A 15,693-nucleotide genomic window follows, 5' to 3' on the forward strand; every position below is an offset into this window, starting at 1 on the left:
AAAAACTGGAGAATTTGGCAGCTGGGAAGGGGAAATTGGGATTCTTCTTCGAGTGATGGTCCCTGTTGTGTTCCACTATGGGTTATGCATGTGCACCATGCACCCAGAGCTGGACAATCTGAAAGTAGTGTCCCTACATGTGCCCTGGTTCACTTCATGCCTCCGTTCAAGGGGGTAAACGATGGGACGGACTGACTTCCTTTCCAATTCCTTCTTACCGCTGCATGGTTTGGGTTGGAACCTCCTGTGTCCGTAGCTTCAGCTTCATCCTACAAAATAAGAATTAGATCTAGTTTTATAAATAGTTTTAACAGTTTGTACAGTTTAGTGTTTTGGACTCTGTTTGGGTCCTGGACTATGCTCAGGATTCCGGGCTTCAAACTCTGCTCTTCCTGCCTGCAATCCTTCTCGGATAGTGATAACCACCAGTGCTGCCTGTACGGCCTCAGGGAAGCCGACATTGCAGCTAGGTGCCAATCAATCTGCCAGTCTACCGCCCCCCCCCCCACCTCCAGGCCCTCTGGCAGGATCTTGTCAGGAATCCAGGAAGCACGCTTATAAGCATGAGACTAAGTTTTCTTTTAAATCCACTCCAAAGAAATCGGATTTGGCTCTAAGTAAGCCCATCAGCTCAGCCCATGAGGACTTAGTACAGCCGAAGTCCAAGAGGCATGACAAGAAGATTCATAAATATTGGGCTACATTGGTACCGGACCGTGATCAGTTGGTACTGTTATCCTTGGCACCTCCAAAACCCCAGTATTCATCAGTACTGACGAAGTCCGATCATCGCCAACTTCGGGCACTGTCTTCCTTGCCGCCTCCAGTGGCTCGAACAAGTAGAACCCCTCTCACACCAGAGAGATCTGAATCCATTACTGCTCCACAGGACATTTTTGCTGTCCTGGATCCGGAATTCCCTTCCTCGTCGGGGCCCCTCCATGTCCAGAGAGATAATAACACCACCGAGGGAGTTGACAGCTGGAAGGAGTTTGACCCCATCCATACAGGGAATATCTTCCCTCTGACAACTCCGACAGTACTGCCGCTGGAACCAGAATCAACCTTCTCTTAATTTGGAGATTCTGAACCACTCAATGAACCTTTCCCCCCCCTATCCTATGTATCCTCTGCCACCCAAAAGATCTGCACTGGTTTGGGGCCAACCTCTGCCTCATCCAACTTGGAGCTGTTGATGTACCCCATGCCATGGGAGCCCCTGCGACCACCTGTTGACCTTTCCTACTGGCCATATTGAGGATCTTGGGACCAGTTCTCCCCTACAGAGTCGACCTGATTTGCTAGGGAGTCACCACCACTTGCCCCCTCTCTAAAGGAACACTTAGCTGTGCACCCGGATATGACAGAAAAGGAGAAGGAACATTACACACCAGAAACTGCGGTTCTGCTGGAACCAGTCAGACAGTTGTCTTTGTCTCCAGACAAAGCAGTGACTCCTACATCTCTCTCCTCACCCGCCAGTGACTTCAGATAGTTCCAGGACCTTCTTTGCAGAGTTGCTGTAGAACTTCAGATTCGTTTTGAAGTCTAGGACTCCCAGCACAAACTCAGAGACATTCTCCATACATCTGGACCCAACAGAATAGCTCTTCCCATTAATGAAGCCATACTGCAGCCAACTGGGACAGTTTGGCACACCCCGCCACCTGTATTCCCTGAAAAGGACAGAGAAGCATTACTATGTGGCAACCAAAGGAGTGGAATTTTTGTTTTCTCACCCCGTTCCCAACTCAGTGGTAGTCCAAGCCGTTTCTGAAAGGGCGTGGTCTACTCCTCCTGATAAAGAGGGTAAACGTTTGGATCTGTTGGGGAGAAAGGTCTTCTCAGCATCCAGCCTCCAGTTCAGGATAGCCAATTATCAGGCACTACTGGCTAAATATGATTTCCTCAACTATGCCAAGTTTGTGGGATTTACTGACAGCCTTTAGCAGCAGGACAGAGCTCGGTTCCAAACTCTGATAGATGAAGGCAAACTGATAGCCAAGACCGTTCTCCAATCCTCAGTCGATGCCGCGGATATTTCCTCCAGAACTATGGCTACTGCCATCGTCATGCACAGGGAGTCATGGTTCCATGTGTAAGGGTTCCCTAGAGAGGCCCAGAATGTCATTGAGGACCTCCCCTTCAATGAATCGCAGCTTTTCAACCAAAAGACTGATGAGTCCCTCCATACCCTGAAGGACTCCAAGGCTACCCTCCACTCTGCTTCTTTCTTGGTTGGACTAGTTCAGCTCTGCCTTCCCTCTGCTACCACTCCTGCCATGAGTTCTACGCAAAATCCAGCAGGACAGGGCACAGTTCATCCTGATCGCCCCCCTCTAGCCCAGACAGTTTTTGTTTCCCAACCTCCTATGCATATCGTCCTGAACACCAGTCCTCCGCCCAACGTTTCCTGAGCTCCTGACCTAGTGGAACAGCAAGATCAAGCACCCTGATCTGCGTCCTCTATGCCATAGGGCTTGATATTTGGATGGGCATCATTCTTAAAACATTCATGCTCCACAGCTGTGTGAGACGTCCTTTCGAACAGTAGAAAGGACTCTACTAGAAGATGTTACCTAGCTAAATGGAAGCGCTTTTCTTCTTGGGTACATCGAAGAGGCATTCTCCCAGAAACTGCAGCTATTCCCCTCATCTTGGACTATATCCTATCTTTGAAGACATCAGGCTTGTCCATCAACTCCTTGCAAGACCACTTGGCAGCAATCCGTGCATACCATCCACCTTCTCATGGCTGCCCGGTCTTTGCATATGCACTGACCAATAGATTCTGGAAAGGCCTAATCAGAACTTTCCCATCTATTCAGAAGATTTCCCCCCAGTGGGACATAAACCTTGTTCTCTCAGTACCCATAGGCCCCCTTTAGAACCTTTAGCTTCTTGCTTCATGCTCTCCTGTCATAACTATAAAGGGAAGGGTAACAGCTCTCTGTGTACAGAGACTCCAAATCCTTTTACCTGGAAAGGGTTAAGAAGCTCGGGTAACCTGGCTGACACCTGACCCAAGGACCAATAAGGAGACAAGATACTTTCAAATCTTGGGGGGGGAAAGGCTTTTGTGTGTGCTCTTTGTTTTAAGGGGGGGTTCGCTCTTGGGACTGAGAGGGACCAGACATCAATCCAGGTTCTCCCCATCTTCCTAAACAAGTCTCTCCTATTTCAAACTAGTAAGTAAAAGACAGGCAAGGCGTCTTAGATTCACTTTGTTTTCTCAACTTGTAAATGTACCTTTTTACCAGAGTGTGTATCTTTGTTTGCTGTACTTTGAACCTAAGACAGAGGGGGGTCCTCTGAGCTCTTTTAGTTTGATTACCCTGTAAGCTATTTTCCATACTGGTTTTACAGAGATGATTTTTACCTTTTTCTTTAATTAAAAGCCTTCTTTTTTAAGAACCAGATTGATTTCTCCTTGTTTTAAGAACCAAGGGGGTTTGGATCTGTATTCACCAGGAATTGGTGAAAGGAGGGTGGAGGAAGGAGGGGGGATGGTTAATTTCTCCTTGTTTTAAGATCCAAGGGGGTTTGGATCTGTGTTCACCAGGGAATTGGTGAAAGGTTTCTCAAGGCTTCCCAGGGAGGGAATTCTTGTGATGGTGGCAGCGGACCAAAGCTAAGCTGGTAGATAAGCTTAGAAGTTTTCATGCAGGCCCCTACATTTGAACCCTAAAGTTCAAAGTGGGGATCCAGCCTTGACATCTCCTTTCCATGAAGGTTGCTTTTCTTGTAGCTGTCACCTCAGGTTAGGGTGACCAGATGTCCCAATTTTAAAAGGACAGTCCTGATTTTTGGGTCTTTTTCTTATATAGGATCCTATTACCCCCCCACCCCCGTCCCGATTTTTCACACTTGCTGTCTGGTCACCCTACCTCAGATAGAAGGATTGGTGAGCTTGCAGTGATGATGGCAGATCCTTTTTGTACTATATTGATAAGGATAAGGTTTCTGTGCATCTATACCCCAAATTCACTCCTAAAGTAGTCTCAGAATTTCACGTTAACCAATCAGTTCACTTACTTGTGTTCTTCCTAAAATCGCACCCTTCTGCAAAGGAATGAAGACTCAGTGTTTGGCAGGCCTGGCCTTTTACCCGCAAAGAACAAAGCCAATCAGGAAATCCTTGAGACTATATTTGTTGCCATAGCAGAAAGAATTATGGGGCACGCCTTCTCCACTCAGAGAATCTCCAGATAGATCTCTGGCTGCATTATACTTTATCCGCTATCGAATCTTCCTCCGCCCCAACCCCCTTGGGGTAAGAGGTTATTCCACCACACCACAAGCAACAATTATGGGATCACTTCAGAAGGTGCCCCTCCTTGACATCTGTAAAGCAGCCATGTGGGGTTTCATTCACATGTTTGCGAGACATTTATGCCCTGGTGCAAGACTCCTCTGCTGATGCGTCCTTTGGGACAGTGGTACTCCGCTCAGCTCTACCATCTATATCCTCGCATCCCCTCCTATTTAGGTACTGCTTGTCAGTCACCTTCAGTGGAATACAATAGGGACCATCACTCAAAGAAGAAGTGGAGATTCTTCGAGATGTGTGGTCTCTGTCTCATTCCACTACCCACCCTCCTTCCCCTCTGCTTCAGATCTTATCTGACTTATGGTAGAGAAGGAACTGGAGAGGCAGTCAGTCTGCCCCATCCTTTATCCCATCAGATGGAGGCATGAGGTGAAGCAGGGCACATGCACGGACCAATGGACACTACTTTCAAATTGTCCGGCTCCGGGCACATGGCGCGCATGTGTAGCCCACTGTGGAATACAGATAGGGACCACACAGCTTGAAGAACCTGCAGTTACAGGTCAGGAACCTCCCCTTTTGATATCCAACAAGGTATAGCAGACACTTTTTTTTTTCTTTTTTTTTTTTTTTTTTGCACTGAGGAGGCTGTGGAAAATTTTTCATTGGAGCGGGGATGCATCTGTTCTTACCCTTCCTCTTTTGGGCTGGAACAGAGGCATCTTTACATTTGTGTGAAGGAGATTTGAATTCCCCATTCTTTGACAGCAGCTAGTTATCTTGCCCCAGTATCTGCTGCTTCATCCATCAACGATGGATAATCACCACAGCTGGATGTTTCTGCTGAAGCGATCAGTAGTTAAATAAGTAACCGTGCTCCCATTTAAATTGTCCTCATTAGTCCACGGAGTTAACACACATAGAGATTAATATAGGGGCAGTCTGGTGGGTGAAAACCTGGCTCTACTGAAATCAATGGCAAAGCTCTTGTTGGGCCAGGATTGTTTCAGGCTGTCAGCAGACTCAGGCAGATGCTCATGTATCAGTGCTAAACCTGAACATTATTTTCATTTTTAAAGTTTTCTTTGCATCCGTAAAGGCTAAGATTCTGGAGAACCATTATGTGGCAGTTTAAGAAATAGGGTTATTTTGTAGCCATTTGAATGGCCACCTATGCATATTATTCAGCGTCCTGCCCATAGGTTATGTTATACCAGTTGCTTGTTAGCACAGTCTGGCCCAGTTTCCCTCTTGGGACTGATACTATCTGTTATGACTGGACCCAGCTGCTGTATCCCATGTGCTTGTAAGCTCCCTGCATTTGAGTAGTAACTAGTCACTTTTCCTAGTTACACATCTTTGAAAAACAATAAAATCCTGAATGCAGCTTCCCAAGTCTGATCTCACCCCCCCCGGGAGTCCTGGGTTTGGTCAGCATCCTTAGGCTGCCCCTCTTAGCCTTTTTTTTTTTCTCTCTGTGTTATGGAGTTCTAGCCTCTTGCTCTGAGAAGCAGCCACCTTGTAAAACTCTGTCCCTCTTGGTTACCTTTGTGCTTTCACTGGAGAAGTTCCTGGCTCCAGCCCCACCTCCGTCGGCTTCTGTGTAGAGAGTCGAAGTCAAAGGTCCTATGGATAGAAAACCCCTAGTTCTACTAGGGAAGACTCATTCCATGTTGATGGCCCTAGATTGCTTTGTGCTGGTTTCTCAGACTAGTTAGACATGCCACTAGGTGTCAAGCCCTCATTCCAAAATGGATGCCTTTTTCACAAAGGAGTTGCAATACCACATGAGGATCACCACAGGCGCCGGCTTCCTCCGGGCCCCGGGGGTGCTCAAACCCCTGCTCCGCCCCAGGCCCCGCTCCCACCCCTTCTCCCAAGCCCACACCCCTGTCCGCCTCTTCCTGCCCCTCCTCTTCCCGCCCAGTTCAGCCGCCTCCGCCAAGCATGCCCTCTCCCCAGTCTTTCCCCCTCCCCCCAGCATCTCCTGCACGCTGCGAAACAGCTGATCGCGGTGGGTGGGAGGTGCTGCGAGGGAGGGGGAAGAGTTGATTGGCCGAGCTGGGCAGTGGATGGGAGGCACTGGGAAGGAAGAGGGGGAGCTGGCTGCCGGTGGGTGCTAAGTATCCACTAGTTTTTTTTCTGTGGGTGCTCAAGCCCTAGAGCACCCATGGAGTCGGCGCCTATGAGGGTCACACCCCAAAATGAAAGTTACAATCAAAATGCCATTCACAAAACAAGATGGAGTTCGCAGTTTGACCCAAACATACTGCTCCCACCCCCTCAATCTGTCACACTAGTAATAAAGGTAAATTACATAGGATTTTTTTTTTTAAAGATATGTGCCATTTCCTTCTCCTTGATGATGTGTAAAGTGTCTGTAAGGATTTTTTTGTTGTTGTTGCTATTGAGAGCCTTAGTTTGAGTAAGTTAGGGAGAGTTTCTAGTTTTGGATGTTGGTCCAAAATAAATGGATTTTTATTAATTAATATTGCAGATGTGCCCAGACTTATGTGCATTTTAAATAAATGGAAAGAAATACAAAAATGATTGCTAGCCTTAAAAAATACGATTGTATCTTGCAGACTTCAGGATCTTTTGATTGATTACAAGAAGTTTGTAAATGGAATTCCTGCTATTCTGGAACCACTGATGAAACCATTTATGGAGCAAATTGAGGAAGCCCTCACTCCAGGCCTGACACAATTATCGTGGACTTCTCCAAACATTGACACATGTATGGATCTTTGTTATTTCTATGCGAATCATAGAGTCACAGTGTTTGCAGATGGAAAGACCTATTAGGTCTTTCAGTACGTCCCACTGTCAGTAGAACATGGTTCTCTGCAGTGCACTCTGTAGTTTTTTCCAATCTACTTCTACATGTTGTGAGTGATGGATGGTGTTCATGTACACAAACTAAAATATTTTACATTTGTTTGATTGTAAATGTGATGACATTTTAGTTATATTTATATGGATTGTGCTAGGTAGGCACAGACATGAATAGGGGTGGTGCTTTGCCTCATAGCTCTGCGGGGACTCGGTCAATGATTGTTCCTCAGGGAAGTACTGTCCCTTCCTGAGCATCCAGGAAAGCAGGGTCAGTGTGGATAAGGGATGGAGCCATTTCCCGGACTTCTCCCAACCTTCTCTGAGGTGATGTGTGCATACCCAATGTTGCCTGAAGGGAGCTGTCCCTGTTCTTCCTTAAACAGATGAACTGCAACTGTCCCTGACCCTTTTACAGGGCTCAGAAGGGACGGAGGAAAACTCATTGCTCAAACACAGCCATGCATCTGTGGAAAGGCCAGTCACAATCTGTGCCATACTATTTACATTAATAGAAAGAGGGATTATTGTTCAAAATAAAGCAGTCAGGGATACAAGCTTGTAGAAAAAATTATTGCTTGTACCATGTGAGTCTTGATTTTGAGAAGAAAATTCTAGTCTTATACAAAAATAGTCAGCAGGAAATTTTAAAAAATATTTTAATTTGCTGACATTACTGTTATTCATACATTGTTATCTGTACAGCATTCAAAGTAAATCTGGGTAGATTGGAATACTAAATAAAAAGATGTAGATCCCAAACATCTATATCAATAAATCAGTACAGTTGGGCACCACCCATTATAACATAAATCCAGGTTTTAAAATCCATCCTTGGTAATATAATGATAATAATAATTAATAATAGTAAGGACACACCCTACCATTGCCACAACTACAATGCTCCAGAGTGCAGGTGCTGTCACCTTCATTCAGACCCCCCCTTCTCCCTCTCCGCACACCCCGTTAGCAGATAGTTTTCCTCCCATCACTGGATGTTTGGAGAGTAGTTTGTGTTGGGAGAAGGTAGTTTGGTAAAGGGTTGTGTGTAGAAGGGCAATTAAAGGGTGTGATAGGAGTTTAGGATCTCTAGGGGGCAAAGTTAAGGATGAGGTGTGTGTTCTGTGATGTATGGTAGTGGTGGTAGTGTTAAGGCATGTGCCTGTGGGTGAAGGAGAAGAGTGTACATATTATTGCGCGTCTTAACTTTTCATTTCCTTGTTTATGTAGGTTTGTGTCATGTATCTTTTGTAAATATAGCAACCCTAATGGCTTCCCAATGAATTTTTTGTTTATTAATTTAATGTTTATTTAAACATATGGCAGTTGCATGATTTGGGAGGGGAGTACAAATCTGTAGGGTTTGAAGTACAGCTGCTGAAGGAGAATATTTTGTCTGTAAACCACTTCCCATGAAACAGTCACCATTGTAGGTAACAATCTGACAGGAAATTGTAGGTTGTGGTGGAAATTTTATAGGTCCAGCCTCATCATAGATGTGCCTGCCCCATCTATCCAGATTACGTGCACAATGTGTGAATTTTAATTTACAATGTGAATAAAAGGTTTAAGTGGAGAGAGGTAAATAGCAGGGTCCCTTAAGGACCTGTACTGGAACCTGTGCAGTTCAACATATTCATAAATGAATGTGGCAAAATTTGCAGATTCAAAATTAATTGGATAAGTCAAAAGCTGAGTGCGATGAGTTACAAAGGGATTTCACTAAACTGACTGGGCAACAAAATGGCAGATGAAATTCAGTGTTGATAAATGCAAAGTAGTGTACATTGGAAAACATAATCCCAACTATACATACAAAATGCTGGGATCTAAATTAACTGTTACCACTCAAGAAAGAGATCTTGGAGTCATCCTGGATAGTGCTCTGAAAACGTGCTCAACATGTAGTGGCAGTTAAAAAAAGCTAACAGAATGTCAGGAACCATTAGGAAAGGGATAGATAATAAAACAGAAAATATCATAATGTCAGTATATACATGCATAGTACATTCAATACTGCAAACAGTTCTGGTCACCCCACCTCAAAAATATACAGTAGAATTGGAAAAGGTGCAGAGAAGGGTAACAAAAATTATTAGGAGTATGGAACAGCTTCCATATGAGGAGAGATTAAAAAGACTGGGACAGTTCAGCTTAGAAGAGAGATGATTAAGGAGGGATATGATAGTGTTCTATAAATCATGACTGGTATAGAGAAAGTGAATAGTGAAGTGTTATTTACCTCTTCACGTAACACAAGAACTAGGGGTCACCTGGTGAAATGAGTAGGCAGCAGGTTTAAAGCAAATAAAAGTACTTCTTCGCACAATGCACAGTCAACCTGTAGAACTTGTTGCCATGGGATGTTGTGAAGGCCAAAGTACAGCTAGGTTAAAAAAAGAATTGGATACTTTCATGCAGGATAGGTCCATCAGTGGCTATTAGCCAAGATGGTTAGAGACACAATCCCATGCTTTAGGTGTTCCTAAACCTCCAACTAGCCGGAAGCTGGGACTACATGACAGGGGCTGGATCACTCAGAATTCCCTTTGAAGTATCTGTCTCTGGCCATTGTCAGAAAACTGGATATTGGGCTAGATGAACCATTGGTCTGACCCAATATGGCTGTTCTTATGTTTTTATTATTATCATCATCATGGCAAATCTCAAAGGGATGTAGCCTCCTTTCAGATTAAGTATTGAACTCTCGCTACATCCTTCAGACGGTCTGGTTGGATGTTCTTTGTATGTCCATCTCTGGCAATCTTATTGCACCACCGAAGCCTTTGGCACCCACGTGATCGCTGACCATTCCTGGGTAAATGAAAACTAAAAATGACTCAAAATTCAAATTTAAAACAAACAAATCCCAACCAGTTTCACCAGATTGGTTCAGGATCCACCCCTCTGTCTGTGACATAGCAGCCTAATTCCCATTTTCAAAAGAGACTTAGGAGCCTTTAGAAGGAATCCTTCAGATGGGATGTCTCAGGTTATGTAACTTACATGCATCTGCAGTAATTTAGACTACCTTACACTGATCTGAAGAAAAGCTCTGTGTAAGCTCGAAAGCTTGTCTCTATCACCAAAGAAGCTGATCCAATAAAACAGGGGTGGGCAAATATTTTGGCCTGAGGGCCACATCTGGGTATGGAAATTGTATGGCGGGTCATGAATGCTCATGAAATTGAGGGTTGGGGTGTGGGAAGGGGTGAGGGCTCTGGCTGGGGTGCGGGCTCTGGGGTGGGGCTGGGGATGAGGGGTTTGGGGTGCAGGAGGGTGCTCCGGGCTGGGACCGAGGGGTGCGGAGGGTGGGAGGGGGATCAGGGCTGGGGCAGGGGCGTGGGAGGAGGTCAGGGGTACAGGCTCCAGGCGGCGCTTACCTCAAGCAGCTCCTGGAAACAGCAGCATGTCCCCCCTCCGGCTCCTACACATAGGGGAAGCCAGGGGTCTCCGCGCGCTGCCCCGTCCGCAGGTGCTGCCCCTGCAGCTTCCATTGGCCTTGGTTCCAGGCCAATGGGAGCTGCAGAGCCAGCACTTGGGGCGGGGGCAGCGTGCGGAGACCCCTGGCTGCCCCTATGTGTAGGAGCCGGAGGGGGGACATGCCATTGTTTCCAGGAGCTGCGTGGAGCCATGGCACGTACAGAGCGGGGCAAGTTCCCGACCCTGCTTCCCGGTGGGAGCTCGAGGGCCAGATTAAAAGGTCTGAAGGCCGGGCGCGGCTCGTGGGCCGTAGTTTGCCCACCTCTGTAATAAAAGATATGACCTCACCCATCTTGTCTCTCTACCTTACACTAAGTCAGACTCCTTAAGACCTACTAAAACCTGTTCTCCCAATGTACATAGGTGCAATTATTTGCTGATGAGCGTAAGAAAGTTGTAAATTAAAATAGCTCCCACCCTATAAAAAGTACTCCTCACCCTTTTCCTCCTTAAAGATGTTGTTTACTATTATGAAATAATGCATGTACAGCAGTATCACACAGATTAAAACAAGTCTTTCTGATCGCTGAGCATTCCTGGGTAAATGAAAACTAAAAATGACTCAAAATTCAAATTTAAAACAAACAAATCCCAACCAGTTTCACCAGATCGATTCAGGATCCACCCCTCTGTCTGTGATGTAGCAGCCTAATTCCCATTTTCAAAAGAGACTTAGGAGCCTTTTGGAAAATAATTAGAAAGTGTTGTAAACAGTTCAAATATATAGATCAAATTCTGCTCTTAATTACACCACTATTAATCCAGAGTAATTTCACTGAAGTTCCAGTGAAGTCAATGGAGTTACTTGGGAGTTATACCAGTGTAACTCAGAGAAGAATTTGGCCTGCCCATCTGACACTATATAGCTGCCATACACAATCCTTTATTGGCAATATAGATTCTCTAGGGCCTCAAATTTCTTGTTTTCTCACAAGTTTTTAGTGAGTACCTGTATCTTCATGTACTGAGTTTAAACTAACTGTCCAAGTTTCATTTTTAAAATTGGAGTAACAATTTAAGTTTGCTTCATTCACCCCTATTAGCATTATTTTGATCTTTCTTTTAACTGATTTACCACCTAAGGAAGCTATTAAGAGTTTTATCACATGCCTTTATTATGATATTATTTCTCTGTGAAAAGTATGCTCATGGGCTGGCCCATTTAGTTGAGGGAGATGATTACAACACGGGAGGCACAAATTTGAAATCGGGGTGGGAGTGAACTATCAGAAGAGAAGGTCTCATTTTTTATTTCAAATGTATTTTAACGTAGGCTGAGAATCTTTAAAGATCATTGTCCATGTTTCTAGCCATTAAGTTATCTACACAGGACATGGAGGTTTCTATCCAAATAATCATTTAAAAAAATTAAATGTAAGTGCTCAGAACATACCATGCACTGTACAAACCTAGAGTGACGCAAAAGCCTTGCCTCAAAGAGCATGAAACTGGTTAATAATACAGTAATGAGTGATCCAAATGCATAAATGTAAAGGCATTAGGAGGAATTAGTATGTTGCAGTTCTACAATAAGCCAACAGGCTATGCTTGTGGATCATTTTTCAGTTGAGACAGATTGGTATATGGCTTTACTTTTGTTTTTTAAAATATAAACAACAAGATAACACTAACCGGCAGCATGCTTTGTTTTACAATCTCAGCTCAAAGGATTTTTTGGTACTGGTTAGTACAGTAACATATTATCATTTATTAAGAAAAATGTTGCAAATATAATTAAAATTAAACATTTGTTATTAACTCCCACCTCACTACCCGAAGGATGTTAATCCAGTGACTGCCCTCTTAAAACCTTACAGTTTGAATATTTGGAACATAGTTTTTTACTGATGCTTTCAGATGAAGTGGTCCGTGTGGTTCTTTGGGTCAGCTTTCTTTGTGGCAGCTTTTTGGTGTGTCTGTTGAGCTAGTAGTTATAGCAGAGGTATGTGGGTGGCTGCTGCTGGCCTTCCTGTGGCTCTAAGGAACTTGAGATGGGGATTAAAATCTTTCCTGGAAGCGCATGCTTTTCTTGAGTGAGGATGAAATGCTTTCTTTTTGTGCCTAGTTTGGTAGAAGTTAAACGGGGGTTTTCAAAGCATTAATTATCCAGTACATTTTGCACTGGTTCTTATAAAATGCATCTTTTATTTCAATATTAATCAGATCATTTTAAGTCTTTCTTTCCCATTTCTCACAGTACAGAATCTCTTTACTAGAATTCTGCCATCCTGAGCTATTCTTAGGACAATTTTGGACCTCAAAATCAGCAAGCAGGATATACCACTTTAATAGTACCCCCTGCTAGCCGATTAAAGACCTCATCCTGCCAACTGCTGATTTTCATTTATGATGTGCTGAGTGCAGTCAACTCCAGTTGATTTAAATGAGAGTTAAAAATACTTGTCACTTTCAGGTTTTGTACCTTTATAGATTGGCAATTGTGAATTGTTCAATGTCATCGGGTGCTGCCCTTCAGCATGCCCCCTTGTTGCTCTGCAGGTGTATTGCATTCAGTCACATAGGTGCTGGAACTAGGGGTACCGGGGTTGCTGCTGCTTGAAGTGATTTCCATCATATACAGGGTTTACAGTTTGGTTCAATGGCTCTCAGCGCCCCCAACATACAAATGGTTCCAGCATCCCTGCTCAGTCCTCAGGCTCAGAAGATTCAGCAAGCAGCCTTCCCTTGGTGTCTGCCATGCTCAGCATATATGTTGGTCCTCTTCCTTACAGCTCATCCCCAGTTGGTTGAGTGAGAGGGGAACCTTGCCCTATCCACTCTGCAGGGGTCCCGATTCTAGACCCTTAAAGAAACAGTAAATGACTTGCTCCCAAACACTACTGATTCCTGGGGCATCTTCCTCTCTATCAAACCTTCTTATTTCCTAGGTCTTTGCATACATCAAAATGTCCCCAAATCTTAAAGGGCCATGCCAGGTGATGGGGGTGGGTGGGCTGACCCCAAGACATCACTACCTGTAAGGGGGCTACTCGATTACACTCAGCATCTATATCTCTAGATACTTATATGGTACTCATCACTTGTGTCTGGGCACCCTACAGACATGAATGAATTTATCCTCATAATTCTCCAGTGAGATAGGGAAATATCAATATATGCATTTTACAGATGAAGGACTGAGATGCACAGGTTAGGCAAATTGCTGAAATCTGTAAGAGAGGTAGGAGTTGAACCCGGATCTCCAGAATGTCAGTCCAGTGCATGGGCTCCAAGACCATTCCGTACCTCCATCACACACTGATGGGGAAGGAACCACGTTCGGTTTAATAACATCCAATTAAAAATAGAAGTGGGATTCCTAAAACACATCCAGAATATCCCCAAATTGTTCAGATCTGGATCATTACATAGGATTCATTCTAAAGTAGAGCTTGAGCAACAAGGGGCAAAGGGGTTTAGGATTGCTTAATTTAAATGTATGCTGTGTAGTTAATGGACTGACTCATTTGTCCAATTTTTTCAGTAGTGAAGGTTAACCCTTAGCTTGGTTCTGGATTCCAAAATTAATAAGTTAAATAGTTTTTCTTTTTGACAGTCAACACACACATAGTTCACTTTTGCTTGTGTACTCAATAACTGTCTGTTAACAAAAGATGTTCATGTTAAATATGATAGTTTTCTTGTTCAGTATTTTCCATTAAAAATATCAGTTTGCGCACTGTTATCACGTTTTAGTAAATCAGATACCCCAGCAATTCCTTTTTACTTAGAATGGGAAATAATTTTGGCAATTCCAATACCACTGTGTGGATAAACTATGACTTTTTAATGATGACCACTGTATGGTTCTGAAGGGACATAGTGCGGTGATTCCACTGAATGTATTTTTATGTGATTTTATTTTTCCTCTTCTTCATTATGAAAAAATACAAAAGACTTATTAAAAAACAAAAATATGTATAGTACTTGGTTGCAAATCAATGGTTTGTGGATTAGAGGATTGGGAAGATGAATGTTTGAAAAAGATTGAAAAGTTAGAGGAAAACTCTACTTCTTGGTCTCTGAGACCATTCTCTGGCATGATTTAGTACTCACAATGCTTGTAGAGGACTCAGATAAATTCAATCTTATATTTGTAAGAAGAAATTCAGTGGCATAATCTATATACTAACTTGCCTTAAGGAATTTTGCCCATTTTGCCCTGATTTGAATGATGAAATACTGAATTTCACTGAATAGTTTAGACGGAATATGGAGCAGATCTGCTTTTTCCTAAACTAGGTGTATGTGTGAAGGATGAAATAATTTTTCAATAGTAACATTCCTTTTATTTCTGGTATTCTGTTATTGATCCTTTCCATTAGATACTGTCCTCTTTAATATAATAATTTTATAATACTAAGTATTCCATTATGTCCTTTTTTTGCAAAAGTGTTTTATTTAAAGATTCAGATGCACAGAGACCCATTAGGTCTTTGGTTTCAGACTTTGAATTCAGTATGTAATCATTAATTAAGATTCACATTTAGAAAGATAACTCTTTTATATTCCAATATAATATGATATTTTAAAAAGTGATTTCATGTGCTATATTTTGTATGTTCTCATTTTATTTTCTGTTTGCTTAGTCCTCGAGAAAGTTTATAATTCCCTAGAAGAAGTGGGGTATATAGTCAAAGAAGCTTCCGACACTCTGGAATGCAGAATTGAAAGAATTCTGCAGGATATGTCAGACACTCCTCTTGTAACTCTACCCGAAGATGAACCCATTGAAGTACCTGCTTTCCTGGAAAGGACAGAAAAACTTACTGCTACAGCTGCTGAAACTCTGTCTCAGTAAGTCTACTCATGTGTGGTTTGTAGAGTCCATAATGGAAGGATTTAAAATAGTATGGTTAGCTTTTTAATCTCTATTGTAACAAGACTGCTGGACCAAGCTGAACTTTTATTCTGAATTTTTAACAACAAAATCTATAGGCATCTTAAATGCAACAAAAATAAAGCATTTATATTATTTCTTTCCTGTTTTGCCTGACTGATATTTACTCTCCTTTCCTTTGGTTAGAGAACTTCAGAGCAGCCTATTATTTATGCAATGACAAGTAAAGTTGATTCTTAATGTTAACTAACTGATTTAGGACTAGAAG

General features: G+C 43.2%; 1 protein-coding gene across 1 annotated transcript in view; it reads left to right on the forward strand.

The window, feature by feature from the left end:
- The window catches only part of LOC112107756 (dynein heavy chain 5, axonemal-like), a 273,895-nt gene that overhangs the window by 47,610 nt on the left and 210,592 nt on the right, over positions 1-15,693 (forward strand). The window contains exons 20-21 of the mRNA XM_026659242.1: positions 6,856-7,007; positions 15,175-15,382. Of these exons, the coding sequence (XP_026515027.1) occupies positions 6,856-7,007; positions 15,175-15,382 (360 nt within the window). The remainder of the gene's footprint in view (positions 1-6,855; positions 7,008-15,174; positions 15,383-15,693) is intronic.

This window comes from Terrapene carolina, unplaced genomic scaffold (genome assembly GCF_002925995.2).
Source record: "Terrapene carolina triunguis isolate 2854851 unplaced genomic scaffold, T_m_triunguis-2.0 Scaffold613, whole genome shotgun sequence".
NCBI classification, from domain to species: Eukaryota; Metazoa; Chordata; order Testudines; family Emydidae; genus Terrapene; species Terrapene triunguis.